We start from the raw sequence: 17611 nt of genomic DNA, 5'->3' as shown, positions 1-17611 counted from the left end.
GAATTTGGTGTTCCTTTTCTAATTATGTATGGACCCAGTCAAATATACCTGATACCTTATTATTAGCATTTCATCTCATACTTTAGAAAGTGCTTAGTCTCCTGAAATAGTCATGGTGTGTTTAAGAGTAAATAGCGCCTTGGAGAGCTCATGATAGTAAATGCTTGTTTGTCTTAAACTAATGAATCTCTAGTGCAAGATAAGAGGAAGCTGGAGCATCATGGCATTTCCTCTAATAATATAATGTTTAATGCAGCAGTCGTTTGCTCAAAAATAGCATAGCCTGCATGTTTCAGAAATTGTATTACCCCAGCAGAAAGCTGTGTGTGTGTGTGTAAGAAAGAATAAAACAGGACCCTAATAATCAAACACTGACTCCCAGCACCCTCATTGACTTTCAGACCTATAAATGGAAAAGTTATACCGACTCGACAACCTCCTCCCAAGGGGGCCCCAGAGAGACCACCTCCCCCGAAACTTTCTGCAACCAGAGCATCAAATAAAAAACTGCCTTTTAATCGGTCTTCTTCTGACATGGATCTTCAGAAAAAACAAAGTAACTTGGCATTTGGACTTTCGAAAGCCAAGAGTCAAGTCTTTAAAAATCAAGATCCGGTGCTGCCCCCTCGCCCCAAACCAGGACACCCTCTCTACAGGAAATATATGGTGAGTGTAGCCCTTAAAAATGTTTGTAATCAAGAGATTTGTTCTAAAGTATATAAATGATCTGTTATTCCTTAGAAAAAGATGATGAGACAAATGGGGACTTGCCCCTTGACACCAAGAGGGCTTTAGAGAAGTAGGCCATAATAAAACTAGGTCTTTAAAGCAGGGTTTCATTATTAGAAGAACTATAGGAAAAGAAAGCAGGGCAGACAGGGAGTGTAACCTGCTGTCTGGCTTGACCAAACAAACTGAAAAACCTGACCCAGTGGATTATACTGATGGGAGTAGCTCTGACAGATATTATAGTTTATAACTTGATATAGTTTATATCTTACAGCTACCTTGCCCACAGACTAAAATTTAAAATGAAATAGAAGGAAATTTCTCATTAAAATGGATGTTTTTTCCTCACTTTCCCCTTTAGAAACCTAATTATCATGGCCCATTTAACAGTTACTGGTTAGAAGCTTTTAATCAATAATTGAGATAGTTGAGATATTAATTTTGTTCTCTTGAATGTGTTTTTTCATCATGTGACTTCAAAACGTTTGTTCATTTCCCACTCTTAAGTGAAAATAGAGCTGATGTGCTCTCTCTACTTTGGTCAGGTTAGCCTGATAAAATGCAAAACAAATAAAAATGAGAAGGAGAACAGAACTGTTTGCACTTTTTTAAATAATTGTGTGACAGTGGCTCTTAACAAAGACAACAATTAGCAATATTATGTTATTCTACATTTCCTCATTAAGGAAATTTAAGCCATTTAGGATTTTTCTAATCCTAAGAGAAGGGTATAGACAGATAAGAAAAAGGTAGTATACTCATTTTCATTTTCATTTTCATTTAAACTGATGAATAAAACCCAGGGGTGTTCTTTGGGATAGGTTACTTTAAAATAATAAATAAGAACAGTGACTGATGTGTTGAGTACTTACTATGCGCCCGATATTGTTTAGACACTTTAGGGGTGCCTGGGTGGCTCAGTTGGTTAAGCATCCGACTTCAGCTCAGGTCATGATCTCATGGTTCGTGGGTTTGAGCCCCGCATCAGGCTCTGTGCTGACAGCTCAGAGCCTGGAGCCTGCTTCGGATTCTGTGTCTCCCTCTCTCTCTCTGCCCTCCTCCCTCTCATGATGTGTCTGTCTCTCAAAAATAAATAAACGTTAAAAAAAAAAAAAAAAGATTGTTGTTGAAACACTTTATGTGTATTATTCCTCACATCAGCCCTTGAAGTAAATACTGTTATTAACCTCTATTATACAAATGAAAAAAAATAAGACACAGAGAAGTTGAGGAATTTGTCCAGGGTCACAAAATCAGTTAATGGTAGAGCCAAGATTTTAACGTAGATCAGCTGGCTCTGAGCCCCACGCTCTTAGCCAACAAGCCATACTATGAGTAGTATTAGTAGCTATAAAGTCTCTACTAGCTTTGGACATTCTATGTTAAGAGCCTCATTCAGGAAAAACCATATTTTGCTGGTTCTTAGCATAGCTGTATAATGTCAGTAAAACATTTGGATAGCTCAAATTAATAAATTCAAAATGATAGTATATTAGAGTAGTATGTCTCAGTATGAAATAATTCCTTAAGTCTCTCATTTTTTCCATGGACATTCCTTGATTAAATTGCTAAAATCAAGACTCTGGTTCCTTTGGGAGCCTGGGACTCTTAACAGGGATGCTGGGAATCACCACCACCCAACCCAGCCTTACAGGGACACATCCTTGCACTCTGAATCTTTGCTTATGAGTGATTGAAATCTGCCTTTTCTTGTTGGAAGTGAGCTTGTGTGATCACACTTCCTGGATATACCCTCTGACCTGCACTTATCAGACCAAATTTATCAAGGCAGGGAACAGTCCTCTGGCTAAGGGTGGGGTGCAGATGTAAAAGTCATTCTAAGATCAGACAGCTGAGTACGAAGTGACTGGGGTCAGGCAATGAAATGGGTTTAAGTAGATACTTGGTATCAGAGAGACTCTAGGAGAAAAGGAAATTGAAGGCAAATGAAAGCAGTCAAGCCCTACACAGGAGGCTCCAGTCCCCTATCAGCCTTCAGAAGACAGCCATTGAGAACCCTGCAGTAAAGACATGGCTTAGGCTCTGAGGTCAGGTGCTGAGCATTTATCCTTTAAATGCTTTAAATCAGGAGACTTGGTGGGCCTTGTCCTACAGAATAGAACTTCCTGGTTGTACTTGTTAAAGGGAATTTTTGGCCACATTCTTCACATTCCGATACTATTAGTATCCATTTCTCATGGATCCCACTAGATCTAGAGCTTGAGGAAGCCAAGTGAAGAGTTTAACTGCTAGAAAAGTTGCACTTTAGGCACACATTTGACATCTCCACATTCTCAGCAGTTTATGAGGAGGCTATTTGATTGTGAATAATCCTTTTGTGGGTTTGTGTTTAAGCTGTCTGTGCCTCATGGAATTGCCAATGAAGACATTGTCTCCCAAAACCCTGGAGAACTCTCTTGTAAGGTAAAGTAGAGTTCTTTCTTTACTAATGTAAAAAAATCAGTGTCCTCTGTTACTCCTTCACACATTATTAAATGCTTTAGGCTCCAAAGATTAAAATGTGAAAAAAGTAATAATGTTTTATTAAATAATAATTGCTTCAGAGTGTGATATTGTGCCTTACAGCGTGGGGACGTACTTGTGATGCTGAAGCAGGCAGAAAATAATTACTTGGAATGCCAAAAGGGAGAAGATATTGGCAGAGTTCACCTGTCTCAGATAAAGATTATCACCCCACTTGATGAACATCTTAGAAGCAGACCAAACGTAAGGAATTAATATTGCACAGCTGTCATGTCACACATGGCAGCACATTTCATAGAACTATTAATTATATCTCATCCTCAGGTTTTTATTAGCACGTTTATTTTAACCAGAGTAAAAATTGCAGTAGCATTTTATTTCATTTTAAGAATAAATGACTTCTGAAAGACTTGCCCCTGCCATGCTAATCACTTTGACACACAGAATGACTACCATGTGTTGTCTTCCTCATAGCATACTGACTTACAGCAACCAGAGCACTCAGCCATTAATATTCAACTGTGAGAGCTATTTTTTTTTCCACAATAATGTAAACATGTTTACCAAACTGTCCGAGATTAGTTTCCTAGCAGAATGGATAATTATTTTAACGGGGGCCCTATAAATGCTAAGTCTGACATTAAAAAGCACTTGCCTTTAAGATTTAAGCTTAGAGTAAACCTCATTTCTCTGATCATAGCTCAAAATAATGAAATGAAATGTAATCCAACAACCTAAAGTCACAGTTTAGGCCTAACAAATTTGTGGAGCCTGGGAGAATGCAATGATTAGCGAAGGTCGTTTGTTTAGCAAGAAAAATAGCATTGAATAATTTATAGAGATGTATTCGTAAAAGAGCTTCTTAAGTTATCCAGTTAAATTTTCACTATCTGTTAGTTAGTGTGGGAAACCTGAAAAATAATATCCACCAATCATTTAACCCAAGTAAAGTATTTGGTTTGCCATTCATCCTAGTTTTCATAATCTAGTCCAATTCTTTCTTCTTAGAAGGCAGTTTATCTTTTGAAGTTTGCCAAGAAACTTAAAAATTTGTGTCTTGGAGAGCAGAGAAGATATGTGTGAAACTAGTCACAGGTAGGATACTGAAATTCTAACTTTAGTCCACACAGAGAAAGTTCTCCTATTACTCATTTTCTCTTTGTTTTGATATAGCATTATCCATCTGTCACAGCCATCCTTCCTCTCTCAGAACACACTGATGGGTGACAGTGGGAGTTATAGGGCCAAAAAGCTTTCCTCAGTGAAAAACAGAAGGTAAAAAACTAGAAGTTACTCTTATAATAGTCCAGAGGTTTGGCACTTTAAACATTACCTGCCTTCCTCTTACACCATAGACTTGAAGACACCTGGCCTCCATTGGCCAACTACTGCTGATACCAAAATGAAGCCTCCTTTAGAAAACTCTGGGTTCATGGCTAGTATTACACTTTTTAGAAAAATAAACATTACCTACTTGTAAGCCTAGTTTTAAGGTACAGATTTCTAAAGATGAGTTATACTTTCTCCTGCTTTAGTAAACAGAAAATACTGAACATTATCAGCTGAGGTTGAGCCTGTCAAGTCACAGGGGAAGTGGAAGATTGTTACCTAGTGCCTGGTTGTGAGCACAGATTTATGTCTCAGGGAGCTGGGTTTCAGTTCACTGTATATCACCCTAGGCAGTTATTTAACCTATCTCTAAACTTTTTTTTTTTTTTTTAATTTTAGAGAGTGAGTTGGGGAGAGGGGCAGAGGGAGAGGAAGAATGTTAAGGTTCTGCACTCTCAGTGCAGAGCTGGAAGCAGAGCTTGCTTGATCCCATGACCCTGAGATGGTGACCTGATCTGAAATCCAAGAGCTAGACGCTCAACCGAGCCACCCAGGCGCCCCATCTAAACTTCATTTTTTTAATGTAGAAAATAGTTAAGATAACTCCACAGAGATATTTTTAGAATTGATTTATTATATGGTTCCATTTATATAAAAGTCCACAATAGGCAAATCCAGAAAGTAGGTTAGTGATTGCCTAGGGCTATGGGGAGGGTGCAGAGGGAATGACTGCTAATGGGGAGGGCATGTCTTTTCAGAGTGATAGAAATGGTCTACACTTAGATTGTGGTGATAGTTGCACAGTTTTGTGAATTTGCCAAAACTATGTACACTTTAAATGATGGATTTTATGGTATTATTATGGAGTTATATCTCAAAGATGTTTAAAAACTTAAAAGAGCTAATTAATGCATATAAGGTGTTTACCCTGGTGAGTAGCACATAGAGAATAAACAATGAGTATTGGCAGTTTTTATTCATTTGTATCCACAATTATGGTCATATTAGAAAGAGCTTTGAGGGGGGTCCTGGGTGGCCCAGTCCATTGAGCATCCATCTCCGGCTCTGGTCATGATCTCTCAGTTCGTGGGTTCGAGGCCCGCATCGAGCTCTGTTCTCACAGCTCAGAGTCTAGAGCCTGCTTCAGATTCTGTGTCTCCCTTTGTGCCCCTCCCCTGCTTGTGCTCTGTCCATCTCTCTCTCTCAAAAATAAATAAACATTAAAAAAATTTAGAAAGAAAGGGAAGGAGGCAAACTGTAAGAGACTCTTAAATATTGAGAACAAACTGAGGGTTGATGGGGGGTGGGGAGAGGGGACAGTGGGTGATAGGCATTGAGGAGGGCATCTGTTGGGATGAGCACTTGGTGTTGTATGGAAACCAATTTGACAATAAATTACATTTTAAAAAATTTTAGAAAGAAAGAGCTTTGAAATATATTAAATTTACCTACCAGACACCCACCCTAATGGTGTGGTCCGAGTTGTACTGACCTCTTGTGGCCAATGCTGTGTAGCCTGTTCCTCTTGCCCTATAGCTGCCAGGCCAGGTTGATGAGCAGCCTTGTGGGGATATCCATGCATTGAAGACAGAGAAGGGAAACTGACTGGGAGGCTCAAGTTACTGTCCCACCTCTTCTACCCACTCAGGCTTAGTCACATTCAGCTTGTTGGGCCATTTGAAGATTCATGTTTGTTTTGGTGTGGGGTAAGCCTCTGACTTCATTTTTTCCAAATGGATAGCCCTCTAACCTGACACCATTTATCAAATAGTCATTCTTTTTTCCACAGATGTAAATCAGGAGAAAAAAAATGAAAAACCACATATACACACATATAATATATTATGTAAATAATTTTTTAGAGCCCCTGCAGACTGCAAATATTTCATGGTTCCTTTCCACAATCCTGAACTTCCCATCATGCTCATTTATTTAGAGAAAAATACTGAGCAGCTTCTAAGAAAATTGTCAGGGTGACTTTGAGAAGCTAGTGTAGTGAGCTGCCATTAACCATTACTGTCTTGACCTAGGTTCGTATTTCTCTTTACCTAACTTGGGAGAATATAGCATGCCTCTGCAGGTGCAATTTGGTTAAAAGATGAGGTAATAAATCGGCCTTCATTTAGTTCACAGGTTTGCCAGTGTTGAAAATAATATCTTTTAGTCAGATTAGATGAGGAGGAGGAGGAAGAGGAAGAGGAGAGTAAGTCTATCTGTTCATATTAAATAAAACTAAGAATAACAGTGATTCAGGATGTCAGGCTATATTATAAAGCTGTAGTCTTCAAGACAGTATGGTACTGGCACAAAAACAGACACATGGATCAATGGAATAGAATAGAAAACCCAGAAATGGACCCACAACCATATGGTCAACTAACCTTTGACAAAGCAGTAAAGAATATCCAGTGTAAAAAAGACAGTCTCTTCAACAAATGGTGTTGGGAAAACTGGATTCCAACATGCAGAAGAATGAAACTGGACCTCTTTCTTACACCATATACAAAAATAAATTCAAAATGGATACAGAACCTAAATGTGAGGAAACCATCCAAATCCTAGAGGAGAACACAGGCAGCTATAGCAGCTTGGCTATAGCAACTTCTTACTAGAAGGGAAACAAAAGCAGACGTGAACTATTGGGGCTTTATCAAGATAGAAAACTTCTGTAAAGTGAAAGAAACAATCACCAAAACTAAAAGGCAGCCTACAGAATGGGAGAAGATATGTGCAAAGGACATATCTGATAAAGGGTTAGTATCTAAAATCTATGAAGAGCTCAGCAAACTCAACACCCAACAAACACATAATCCAGTTAAGAAATGGGCAGAAGATAATGAATAAAAACTTTTCCAAAGAAGACATCCAGATGGCTAACAGACACATGAAAAGATACTCAACATCACTTATCATGAGGGAAATACAAGTCAAAACCACGATGAGGTACCACCTCACACCTATCAGAATGGCTAAAATTAACAACACAAGAAACAACAGGTGTTGGTGAGGATGTGAAGAAAGGGGAATCCGCTGTTGGTGGGAATGCAAACTGGTGCAGTCACTCTGGAGAACAGTATGGAGGTTCCTCAAAAAACTAAAAATAGAACTACCCTAGGACCCAGCAATTGTACAACTAGGTATTTACCCAAAGGATACAAAATTACAGATTTAAAGGGGCCCATGAACCCCGATGTTTATAACAGCATTATCAACAATAGCCAAGCTATGGAGAAACCCCAGATGTCCATCAACTGATGACTGGATAAAGAAGATGTGGCATATGTATATATATATATATATATATATATATATATATATATATATATATATATATATATATGTAATGGAATATTACTCAGCCATTAGAAACAGTGAAATCTTGCCATTTGCAACAACATGGATGGAGCTAGGGTGTATTATGCTAAGTGATAGAAGTCAGAGAAAGACAAATATCATAGGATTTCACTAGTGGAATTTAAGAAACAAAACAGGTGAACATATGGGAGGGGGGAAAAAAGAAAGGGAAACAAACTGTGAGGACTCTTAATGATAGAGAACAAAGTGAGGGTTGATGGAGGGAGGTGGGTGGGGGATGGGCTGGATGGGGGATGGGTATCAAGGAGGTCAGTTGTGATGAGCACTGGATGTTGCCTGTAATTGATGAATCACTGACTTCTCCTGAAATCAATATTGCACTGTTAACTAGCAAGAATTTAAATAAAATTTTAAAAAGAAAGATTAAGTTTTAAAAACTAAGAGTAACAGTTGCTTATCAATGAGAAAAGGTCACTCTTCAACTTTACTCTCTCCCTTAGCCAATCTAGGAAGTTGGCTAAATGGGTAGAGAATATTGAATTCTCTTTGCTAATTTAGTTAGAATTACTGTTGAATAAACCATTTAGATTAAATAGAAAATCCAGGGCATGCATGGGAGGTAGTGTTGGTCTTCAAATTAGAGAAAGCCTTCAGTTAAGTGGTAATAAATGAAATGGATTTTACTTTTTGTGAATTATACTTTTGTGGAAGTCATTAGCTCTTTTCATTATGAAAGGCAAGAGTATAAATTGCAGAGCTTTCTTCTTTTACCATTTTAATGAAGACTCAACTTTGAAGGCTCTGTTCTTGAGGTGTAGTACTGATAACAGTTTAAAGAAAAAGCAACCCTGGCAAGGTACACAGATCAAAAAACACTACTTCAGGGTAGAATGGTACCAGTTAATAAAAAAATTTTTTAAAAGTTAATTCCCTTTTAATTTACTCTCGTGGTTTTAAGAAAAATGCTAGGGGATATCATAATTGAGAGTTATTTTTGTCCTCCCTTGGCAAGGACACATGCCTTTTCAACTTGATAATGATTCCCTTGTTTGGCTCAACTATGTGGTTTGCATCTTGTACTCAGAATGTAATTATGTCAAGAGGATTCTAATGAGAAAAAAAAAAAATGGTCTCAGAGCGAATAGCAAATCCAGCATGCATCATGCACACTTCATTCACAGCTCTGTTTTTCCCCCTAAGGATCCAAGCCATCCAAGCCGTGCTCAGAAGCCTGTTGACAATAGTGCCCCTCATGCTGTTGTTCTTCATGATTTCCCAGCAGGTAAGCACATAAATAATAAAGTGGTAGAGCTCAGGATCCCTGAGCAGATATCTTCCCTGAGTTAACCTCTCGAGGACATCTTCATTTTCTGTGCCAAAAAAGATTGGTCATTTTACCACCCACCATGCCTTCCAGAAGGGTCATTAATACCCAACTGTTCCAGAGAGCTTAGCTGCATTCCCTTGCCTTTAAAACTCTCTGTGAGAGAGAGAATGAGGGGAGACAGAAAGGGCTGGGGGTGGAGGGATTCCCTTGCAATGAGCAAAAAGTGAATTGTCTACCAGTTGCAAACTTTTAACTCTTTAAATTTTTTTTCAACGTTTTTTATTTTATTTTTGGGACAGAGAGAGACAGAGCATGAACGGGGGAGGGGCAGAGAGAGAGGGAGACACAGAATCGGAAACAGGCTCCAGGCTCCGAGCCATCAGTCCAGAGCCTGACGCGGGGCTCGAACTCACGGACCGCGAGATCGTGACCTGGCTGAAGTCGGACGCTTAACCGACTGCGCCACCCAGGCGCCCCACTTTTAACTCTTTAAAAACTATGCATATTGGACCCCAAAAAATGCATACCAGTTAACAATTAAAATGAAATTCTTTTTTTTTTTAATGTTTATTTTTGAGAGTGAGCGTACAAGCTGGGGAGGGGCAGAGAGAGGGGACAGAGGATCCCAAGCTCCCTGTTGATAGCAGGAAGCCCAATGTGATGCAGGGTTCAAACTCCCGAACAATGAGATCATGACCTGAGCCAAAGTTGGATGCTTAACCTACTGAGCCACCCAGGTGCCCCATAATGAAATTAGTTCTAATTTAATGAGGGAAATAATTTTCTCCTAAGAGTTGCAAAACCTACACACAGAACTTAGCTATTACTTATGTGATGAAAATACACATTTTTTGTAATCAATTTTTAAATACCTTTTATATTCAAGGCTAAAATAAACTCCTATTTTTTTAGGTTTATTTATTTATTTTGAGGAGGGGGAGGGGCAGAGAGAGAGAGGAAGAGAGAGAATCCCCAGTAGGCTCCACACTTAGTGCAGAGCCCAACGTGGGGCTCAATCCCACGACCCTGGGATCATGACCTGAGCTGAGTCAGATGCTCAACCAATTGAGCCACCCAGGTGCCACTACAAATAAACTCATGATTTATTAAAACTTCTTATAATCTACTTGGTAGACTGATTTTTATTTCAGTGTGAGTAGATTTACTTGCTAAGGAACTATACTAGTCCCTTAGTTAATATTTTATATTGAAATGATTTTTAAGCATGATTGAAAATAATAATATTCTACATGTCTATAAAATATTTCATTGCTCAAGGTGTATTTAGCAAAGGGTTTATATTAACCTGGTAGGAACCATTGACCAACAAAATAGTTTTTTTTAACCATCTCCCATCAATCGGTGCATGGTAAATACATCTAATTTGGCCTTTAAAAAGGAAGCTTATAATAACAATATCCTCTCAAAAAAGAATATGTTTTTTAAGTCAATTTTATTAGTATAATCTGTTCTTAAAATCAATAGAATGTACTGCCTCAGTGGACAGAACTGAAAGCTACTTTGTGCGCTGCTTTAATCAAATCTGCAACCAAGAGAATTCATCATACATAATTATAATTTTATGTTACAGAGCAAGTTGATGATTTGCACCTCACTTCTGGAGAAATTGTTTATCTTCTGGAAAAAATAGACACAGATTGGTATAGAGGGAAATGTAGAAACCAGACTGGTATATTTCCTGCCAACTACGTCAAAGTAATTGTAAGTGGGTAGTGCTTGTTTAAATTGGTCATATATTTGGTGGGTTCTATGTGACTTGCAGTTTGGAAAAAACCAGAAGCCTAGATAGCCTAGATTCTTTTTTTTTTTTTTTTTTTTTAAGTTTATTTATTTATTTTTGAGGTGGTTAGGGGCAAAGACAGAGGGAGAGAGAGAGATTCCAAGCAGGCTTCACAAAGTCAGCACAGAGCCTATTGCGGGGCTGTAACCCACGAACCATGAGATGATGACTTGAGCCAAAATCAAGAGTTGGACGCTGAACTGACCAAGCCACCCAGGCACCCCAAAACCTAGATTCTTATATTCTAATTCTCTGTCTTCCATTGATCCCTTTGGTATTTGGAAAATTTTTAAAAGAAAATTTTTGTTCAGCTAGGCAATGATTAATTTTATTATATTATATGGAGTATTAAAACTTAATGCCTAAATGCTCTCTGAAATCTAAGGTGAAAAATGCAGGTCAACTAGTGAACCAACTTGGAGGGTGGATAAGCACTAAAGGATACATATTAATTCTTTGAAACATTTAGTAAACAATAATTAAATGTTACTGGATAGTCCTGAAGGAATGTCCCCTGAGATTATGGTGCCAAGTTTTCTTTGAGGTAGATTTCACTTTTGGTTTCTTTCATCCTTTCCATTCCCATTTATTTCCATTTAAAAAAATAGATTTGGGAATACTAAAGTACTTTTATTGGGGGTAGTGGTCCATTAATGATGTTTCATATAATAATTTCAAATCTGATTGGAAAAAATTATATTAATTATCAGAATTTTTACACCCTCACAGCCTACAGTATGTGAGCCCATATTATAGAGCCCTAAGGGTAAGCCCAGGTGGCTGTGAATTATGGAGATAAAATCAGAATGCCACTTGAACATTTATATCAATAGGAAGAGTATGACTCAGTCTCTGATATAACTTATTGATACTGGAAAATATCAATAAAGCTAGCTTATATCATTAAGCTTTAACAGCTTATTTAAGTGGGAAAAAGCCAATGACTTTCCATTACATCACAAACTTAGGAAACATATAACAGAAAACCTGTATTTTTTCAAATATAAATGAGCTTGAGTCTCTTGAATTATAAAATGTGGGTCTTAAAAATTGTCTAGTGTATATATGCCCTGATTCTTTGGACAATCTAACCACATTCTCTAAATTAATATTAAGAATAATGTTAGTTTTAGCACTCTTTCTCATTTTTCTTCTGCCCAATGTAGCAGTACTTTAAAAAGCACAATTACCACACTGAAATCAATCACATTGAATCTGCCACATTATTGGTATAAGTGTTATTTCTAAACCTACAGGTTTAAAAAATTGTTTTAAAACTTTTAGAATTTATCAGGAAGGGTGCTGATTTATTTAATATAGACCTCTAAACCTTAAGTAGTTTTCAGACTTAGTGTATTATGGTCAATATTTTATTACAACCCAGCTCTACCGAGCCCTGTAAATAAAGTATTCTCTAAAGTGCTTGCCACTTAATAGATAGATGCTCACTGAGTACTAATTCCTTTCTTCCTTCCCTATTCACACTGAAGGAAAATAAAATGTTCTAGAGTTATGAAAATAGAAGAAATCCACAAGTTTGATTAAAATGTTTTTTGGGGGTCAGAAAAGTATTGCAGAATTCTGCCAACACTTGGAATACGTGTGGTAGTGCGTGAATGCTTTCTGCCTAGTTTCTATCATAAGTCGTCCTCATCTGAAGTTTTCAACTTACAGAATGTGGGAGAGAGAAAACTCAGTCCAGGGTAGGATGATATTAATGTACTTATTCTCTTCTGATGTGCAAATTGTTGCCTTGACTTTGTCTTTACAGATTGATGTTCCCGAAGGAGGAAAAGGGAAAAGAGAATCCGTGTCATCTCATTGTGTTAAGTAAGTTTTATTTGTGTCCTTTTGCACCAAATGCAAAGGAGGCAAGCATTTATATCCTAAAGAATTACCAAACTGAAAACACTTCAGATGTGTGATTATTCACATTCTCAGTGTGTCTTTGTAATTATGAGGAAAACTTTGTCTTAGTGGGGGCGCCAGGCTGGCTCAGCTGGTAGAGCATGTGACTCTTTACACCCAACATGGGGCTCAAACTTAACAACCCCAAGGATCAAGATTGCTTAAAAGTGAAATCTGTTTTTAAAATAAATGAATAAAAATAAAAAGCCTTAGTGGATTAAAATTCTGATGAAAATGCGACATGTTGGAAGAAGCTGGCATAAACAATACTCTGTCATACAGGACATACAGACACACACACAGAGCCACAGACTGTCTATCCTAGAACTTCCCACAGCCTGGCCTGAGCTTGAACAGAGACAGTTTCGTTATCCAGCGCATTTTGTTTTGGCCTTCTGGTGTTTATCTACCAACATATTTTTAGAAGGTTCAGATATTTTTGCCACAGAAAATATTTTAATCTTCTAGAAATAGGAACCCTATAAAACTTGCTAGACATTTTGTATTGTTTTGTTTTTAACAGGAACTAGAAGAAAGTAAAGGAAGAGTTAAGTTGGAGAGGTCTTCCTTTATGTCTGAAAACCTTTCCATAAATTTATATACCCTTTTATGCACCACTGTAACTCCTTTGTGATTTAAAACACTGCCACAATGCAACTTTATATTCCAGTTAAATGAGCAAATTAGTGGAATTCACTACCTGCTGAAGACTGTAAACCTGTCTTTGAATAGGTCAGACATAAGGAGATGCTCCCCGAGGACTTCAGAAAATAAATGCAAAGGTTACTACAAATAAGAAAACTTCTGATGCCACAGTAGTTGAATTCTACTTCGAGTTCAATTTTTCTCCTATTTTTAAGCAGTGTTTACTGTGTCAGCAGGTTGAATTTAAAATGGGCCTTCACAGCTATTGATCCATTGACCTGACTTAAATCAGACTTTGATTGGTGGCAGTACCAACCTTTTCTCTTCAGGCAATTGCATCTCTTTAGACTGTTGCTATTGAAACTTCCCTTTCTAAAGCCTTAAATCGAAGGTTTGGTATTAAATCATGCCTTCAGGGATATAATTTTATCTCTACTTTTATCTTATTTTCAGTCACAATTGCAGATCATTAAAGGATTGTTCTCATAATCAGAAGTGAAGCCTTTTTAAAGGTGATACGGAAAGCATCTGTAAAACAACAGTGTTAGATATAAAATTGTTATAATTTTCCCGGTTTCTGTTTTCTTCTAACCTTCCAGTTGGGAAGGCCATTTCTCTCTATAGACAACTCACTGATGATTCAGCATATATTGAGGATACTCTGCCCAGCTTCTGCCCATTGCATTTGGCCACGGAAGTTTCCTGTCTTGCCCCGAGATTCTCAGGGTTGGCAACTCGTGAACTCAGTGCAGTTAGAATTGAGAGGGTTCACCTCTTGCACTGTTGGTGGGAATGCAAATTGGTGCAGCCGCTCTGGAAAGCAGTGTGGAGGTTCCTCAGAAAATTAAAAATAGACCTACCCTATGACCCAGCAATAGCACTGCTAGGAATTTATCCAAGGGATACAGGAGTACTGATGCATAGGGGCACCTGTACCCCAATGTTTATAGCGGCACTCTCAACAATAGCCAAATTATGGAAAGAGCCTAAATGTCCATCAACTGATGAATGGATAAAGAAATTGTGGTTTATATACACAATGGAATACTACGTGGCAATGAGAAAAAATGAAATATGGCCTTTTGTAGCAACATGGATGGAACTGGAGAGTGTGATGCTAAGTGAAATAAGCCATACAGAGAAAGACAGATACCATATGGTTTCACTCTTATGTGGATCCTGAGAAACGTAACAGAAACCCATGGGGGAGGGGAAGGAAAAAAAAAAAAAAAAAGAGGTTAGAGTGGGAGAGAGCCAAAGCATAAGAGACTGTTAAAAACTGAGAACAAACTGAGGGTTGATGGGGGGTGGGAGGGAGGGCAGGGTGGGTGATGGGTATTGAGGAGGGCACCTTTTGGGATGTGCACTGGGTGTTGTATGGAAACCAATTTGACAGTAAATTTCATATATTTTAAAAAAAAAAAAAAAAAAAAAAAAAAAAAAAAAAAAAAGAATTGAGAGGGTTCAGATTCAGCCGGCCTACATATACAAAGACATGTAATGGAGTAAAGGAATAAAGGTGATCAAGAGATATACCACTATAGACTGGCCACAGGGGTCTCCTTTGTAATTCTCATGTACTCTGTGACCTTGATGTTAGCCTTTTTCTTTTTTTTTTTTTTGCTTTAGCCTTCTTGAGTGAGTAAGTTCATATCTAAAAAGTGAGGACTATCATTTAGAAATGTAGCTTATTCTTTTTATGGAAAATTTTAAATTATGCCTAGTATATCTTGTTCCATAGTAAACACAGAATAAGTATTTATTGAAAGACTAAATTAAGGTTTTAAAGCATTTTGAAAGTTAGTACTCTCTAGTTTAACTCACAAACATGATCTTCTTTGTTCAGAGGCCCAAGATGTATTGCTCGGTTTGAATATATTGGAGACCAGAAGGATGAGTTAAGTTTCTCAGAGGGAGAAATTATTATTCTTAAAGAGTATGTGAATGAAGAATGGGCCAGAGGAGAACTTCGAGACAGAATTGGCATTTTCCCCCTTAACTTTGTAGAACTCATGGAAGATCATCCCATCTCTGGTGCAAACATTTCAAGTGAGTATAGAGAATATGGTTTTTTATTATTTTATTACGTCCTAATTCAACTAAACCAAATAACAGGATCATAATTAAGGGGCACCTGGGTGGCTCAATCAGTTAAGCGCCTGACTTCAGCTCAGGTCATGATCTCGTGATTTGCGAGTTCGAGCCCCACATTGGGCCCTCTGCTGTCAGTACAGAGCCCACTTCGGACCCTCTATCCCCCTCTGTCTCTGCCCTTACCCTGCTTGCACTCTCTCTCTCTTTCCCTCTCTCTCTCTCTCTTTCCCTCTCTCTCTCTCTCTCTCTCAAAGATAAACATATAAAATTTTTTTTAAAAAGGATAATACTTAAACTGCTTAATAATCCATATTTGTTAAAGTAGAAAGAAAAATGGTTTTTATTTTTTTTATTTTTTTGAAAAATGGTTTTTAAATGGTACTAATTATTGGGATAGTCATTGTTGTGGTAATCTCTCACAAAGATCTAGTTTTGGTGTTTTAGGTTGTTAGCAATAGCTTCATATCAAAAATGGTAAGGAATAGACTTTTAAACAGAAGTGGACTATCTAGTATAACTAATGTGTATCCTACTTTACAGTAAATGAAACAGACCCAGGGAGGATGGTACCAGTCAAAGTTAGTCATTACATGAAGAGACTGGTCTGGAGTCCCAGACTTTTTATTCTCTCTCTATGGTTTTTCTCCAGTACTAATACATTGTCTTTACATGTGAAGTTTTAACTTTTTTTCTTTTTTTTTAACATAGGCACAAAAACACCACCCAAGGCCAAAAAAGAAGATTCTGGTGCAAATTCTCAGGTAGGTTTCTTGAATGGGTAACCATAGTGAAAGTCAGGCTTCAACTCTTGGAGGAATATTAAAATCATAATTATCATAAGTATCAAGAGAAAATTTCAATTCATGTTGCAAATGTTTGAAATAAATTGGTAATACCTTTTACTCTGTATATTAGAGCTCATGCAAATGGGTTAGAAAGACATGCAAATGCTGATAGAAAACAAGGAAAAAGACATGATTGGAATATTCATAAAAGAGATACTGTAAGTGACTGATATTAAATTTTAAATTTTTTTTGTTTTTTTAATGTTTATTTATTTATTTATTTTATTACTTCCTTTCTTTATTTTTGTTTTCAGTATATGAAATTTATTGTCCAGTTGGTTTCCATACAACACCCAGTGCTCATCCCAACAGGTGTCCTCCTCAATACCCATCACCCACCCTGCCCTCCCTCCCACCCCCCATCAACCCTCAGTTTGTTCTCAGTTTTTAAGAGTCTCTTATGCTTTGGCTCTCTCCCACTCTAACCTCTTTTTTTTTTTTTTCCCCTTCCCCTCCCCCATGGGTTTCTGTTAAGTTTCTCAGGATCCACATAAGAGTGAAAACGTATGGTATCTGTCTTTCTCTGTATGGCTTATTTCACTTAGCATCACACTCTCCAGCTCCATCCACGTTGCTACAAAGGGCCATATTTCATTCTTTCTCATTGCCATGTAGTACTCCATTGTGTATATAAACCACAATTTCTTTATCCATTCATCAGTTGATGGACATTTAGGCTCTTTCCTTAATTTGGCTATTGTTGAGAGTGCTGCTATAAACATTGGGGAACAAGTGCCCCTATGCATCAGTACTCCTGTATCCCTTGGGTAAATTCCTAGCAGTGCTACTGCTAGGACATAGGGTAGGTCTATTTTTAATTTTTTGAGGAACCTCCACACGGTTTTCCAGAGTGGCTGCACCAATTTGCATTCCCACCAACAGTGCAAGAGGGTTCTCGTTTCTCCACATCCTCTCCAGCATCTATAGTCTCCTGATTTGTTCATTTTGGCCACTCTGACTGGCATGAGGTGATGTCTGAGTGTGGTTTTGATTTGTATTTCCCTGATGAGGAGCGACGTTGAGCATCTTTTCATGTGCCTGTTGGCCATCCGGATGTCTTCTTTAGAGAAGTGTCTATTCATGTTTTCTGCCCATTTCTTCACTGGATTATTTGTTTTTTTGGGTGTGGAGTTT

The 17611-nt window shown here is 37.8% G+C and overlaps 1 protein-coding gene across 3 annotated transcripts in view; it reads left to right on the top strand.

Moving 5' to 3' along the window:
- The window catches only part of SH3D19 (SH3 domain containing 19), a 186735-nt gene that overhangs the window by 160438 nt on the left and 8686 nt on the right, over positions 1–17611 (top strand). For 2 of the 3 annotated variants that reach the window (XM_060654012.3, XM_078445700.2), the window contains 8 exons: positions 402–666; positions 3085–3153; positions 3316–3456; positions 9058–9139; positions 10776–10906; positions 12757–12815; positions 15385–15587; positions 16341–16393. In XM_060654012.3, coding sequence (XP_060509995.1) covers positions 402–666; positions 3085–3153; positions 3316–3456; positions 9058–9139; positions 10776–10906; positions 12757–12815; positions 15385–15587; positions 16341–16393 — 1003 coding nt within the window. The remainder of the gene's footprint in view (positions 1–401; positions 667–3084; positions 3154–3315; positions 3457–9057; positions 9140–10775; positions 10907–12756; positions 12816–15384; positions 15588–16340; positions 16394–17611) is intronic. The other variant, XM_078445699.2, reaches the window with a different exon arrangement.

This window comes from Panthera onca, chromosome B1, assembly GCF_046562875.1.
Source record: "Panthera onca isolate mPanOnc1 chromosome B1, mPanOnc1 haplotype 2, whole genome shotgun sequence".
Taxonomy (NCBI): domain Eukaryota; kingdom Metazoa; phylum Chordata; class Mammalia; order Carnivora; family Felidae; genus Panthera; species Panthera onca.
The sequence above is the reverse complement of the archived record's forward strand: the minus strand, read 5'-3'. Positions and strand labels throughout refer to the sequence as shown.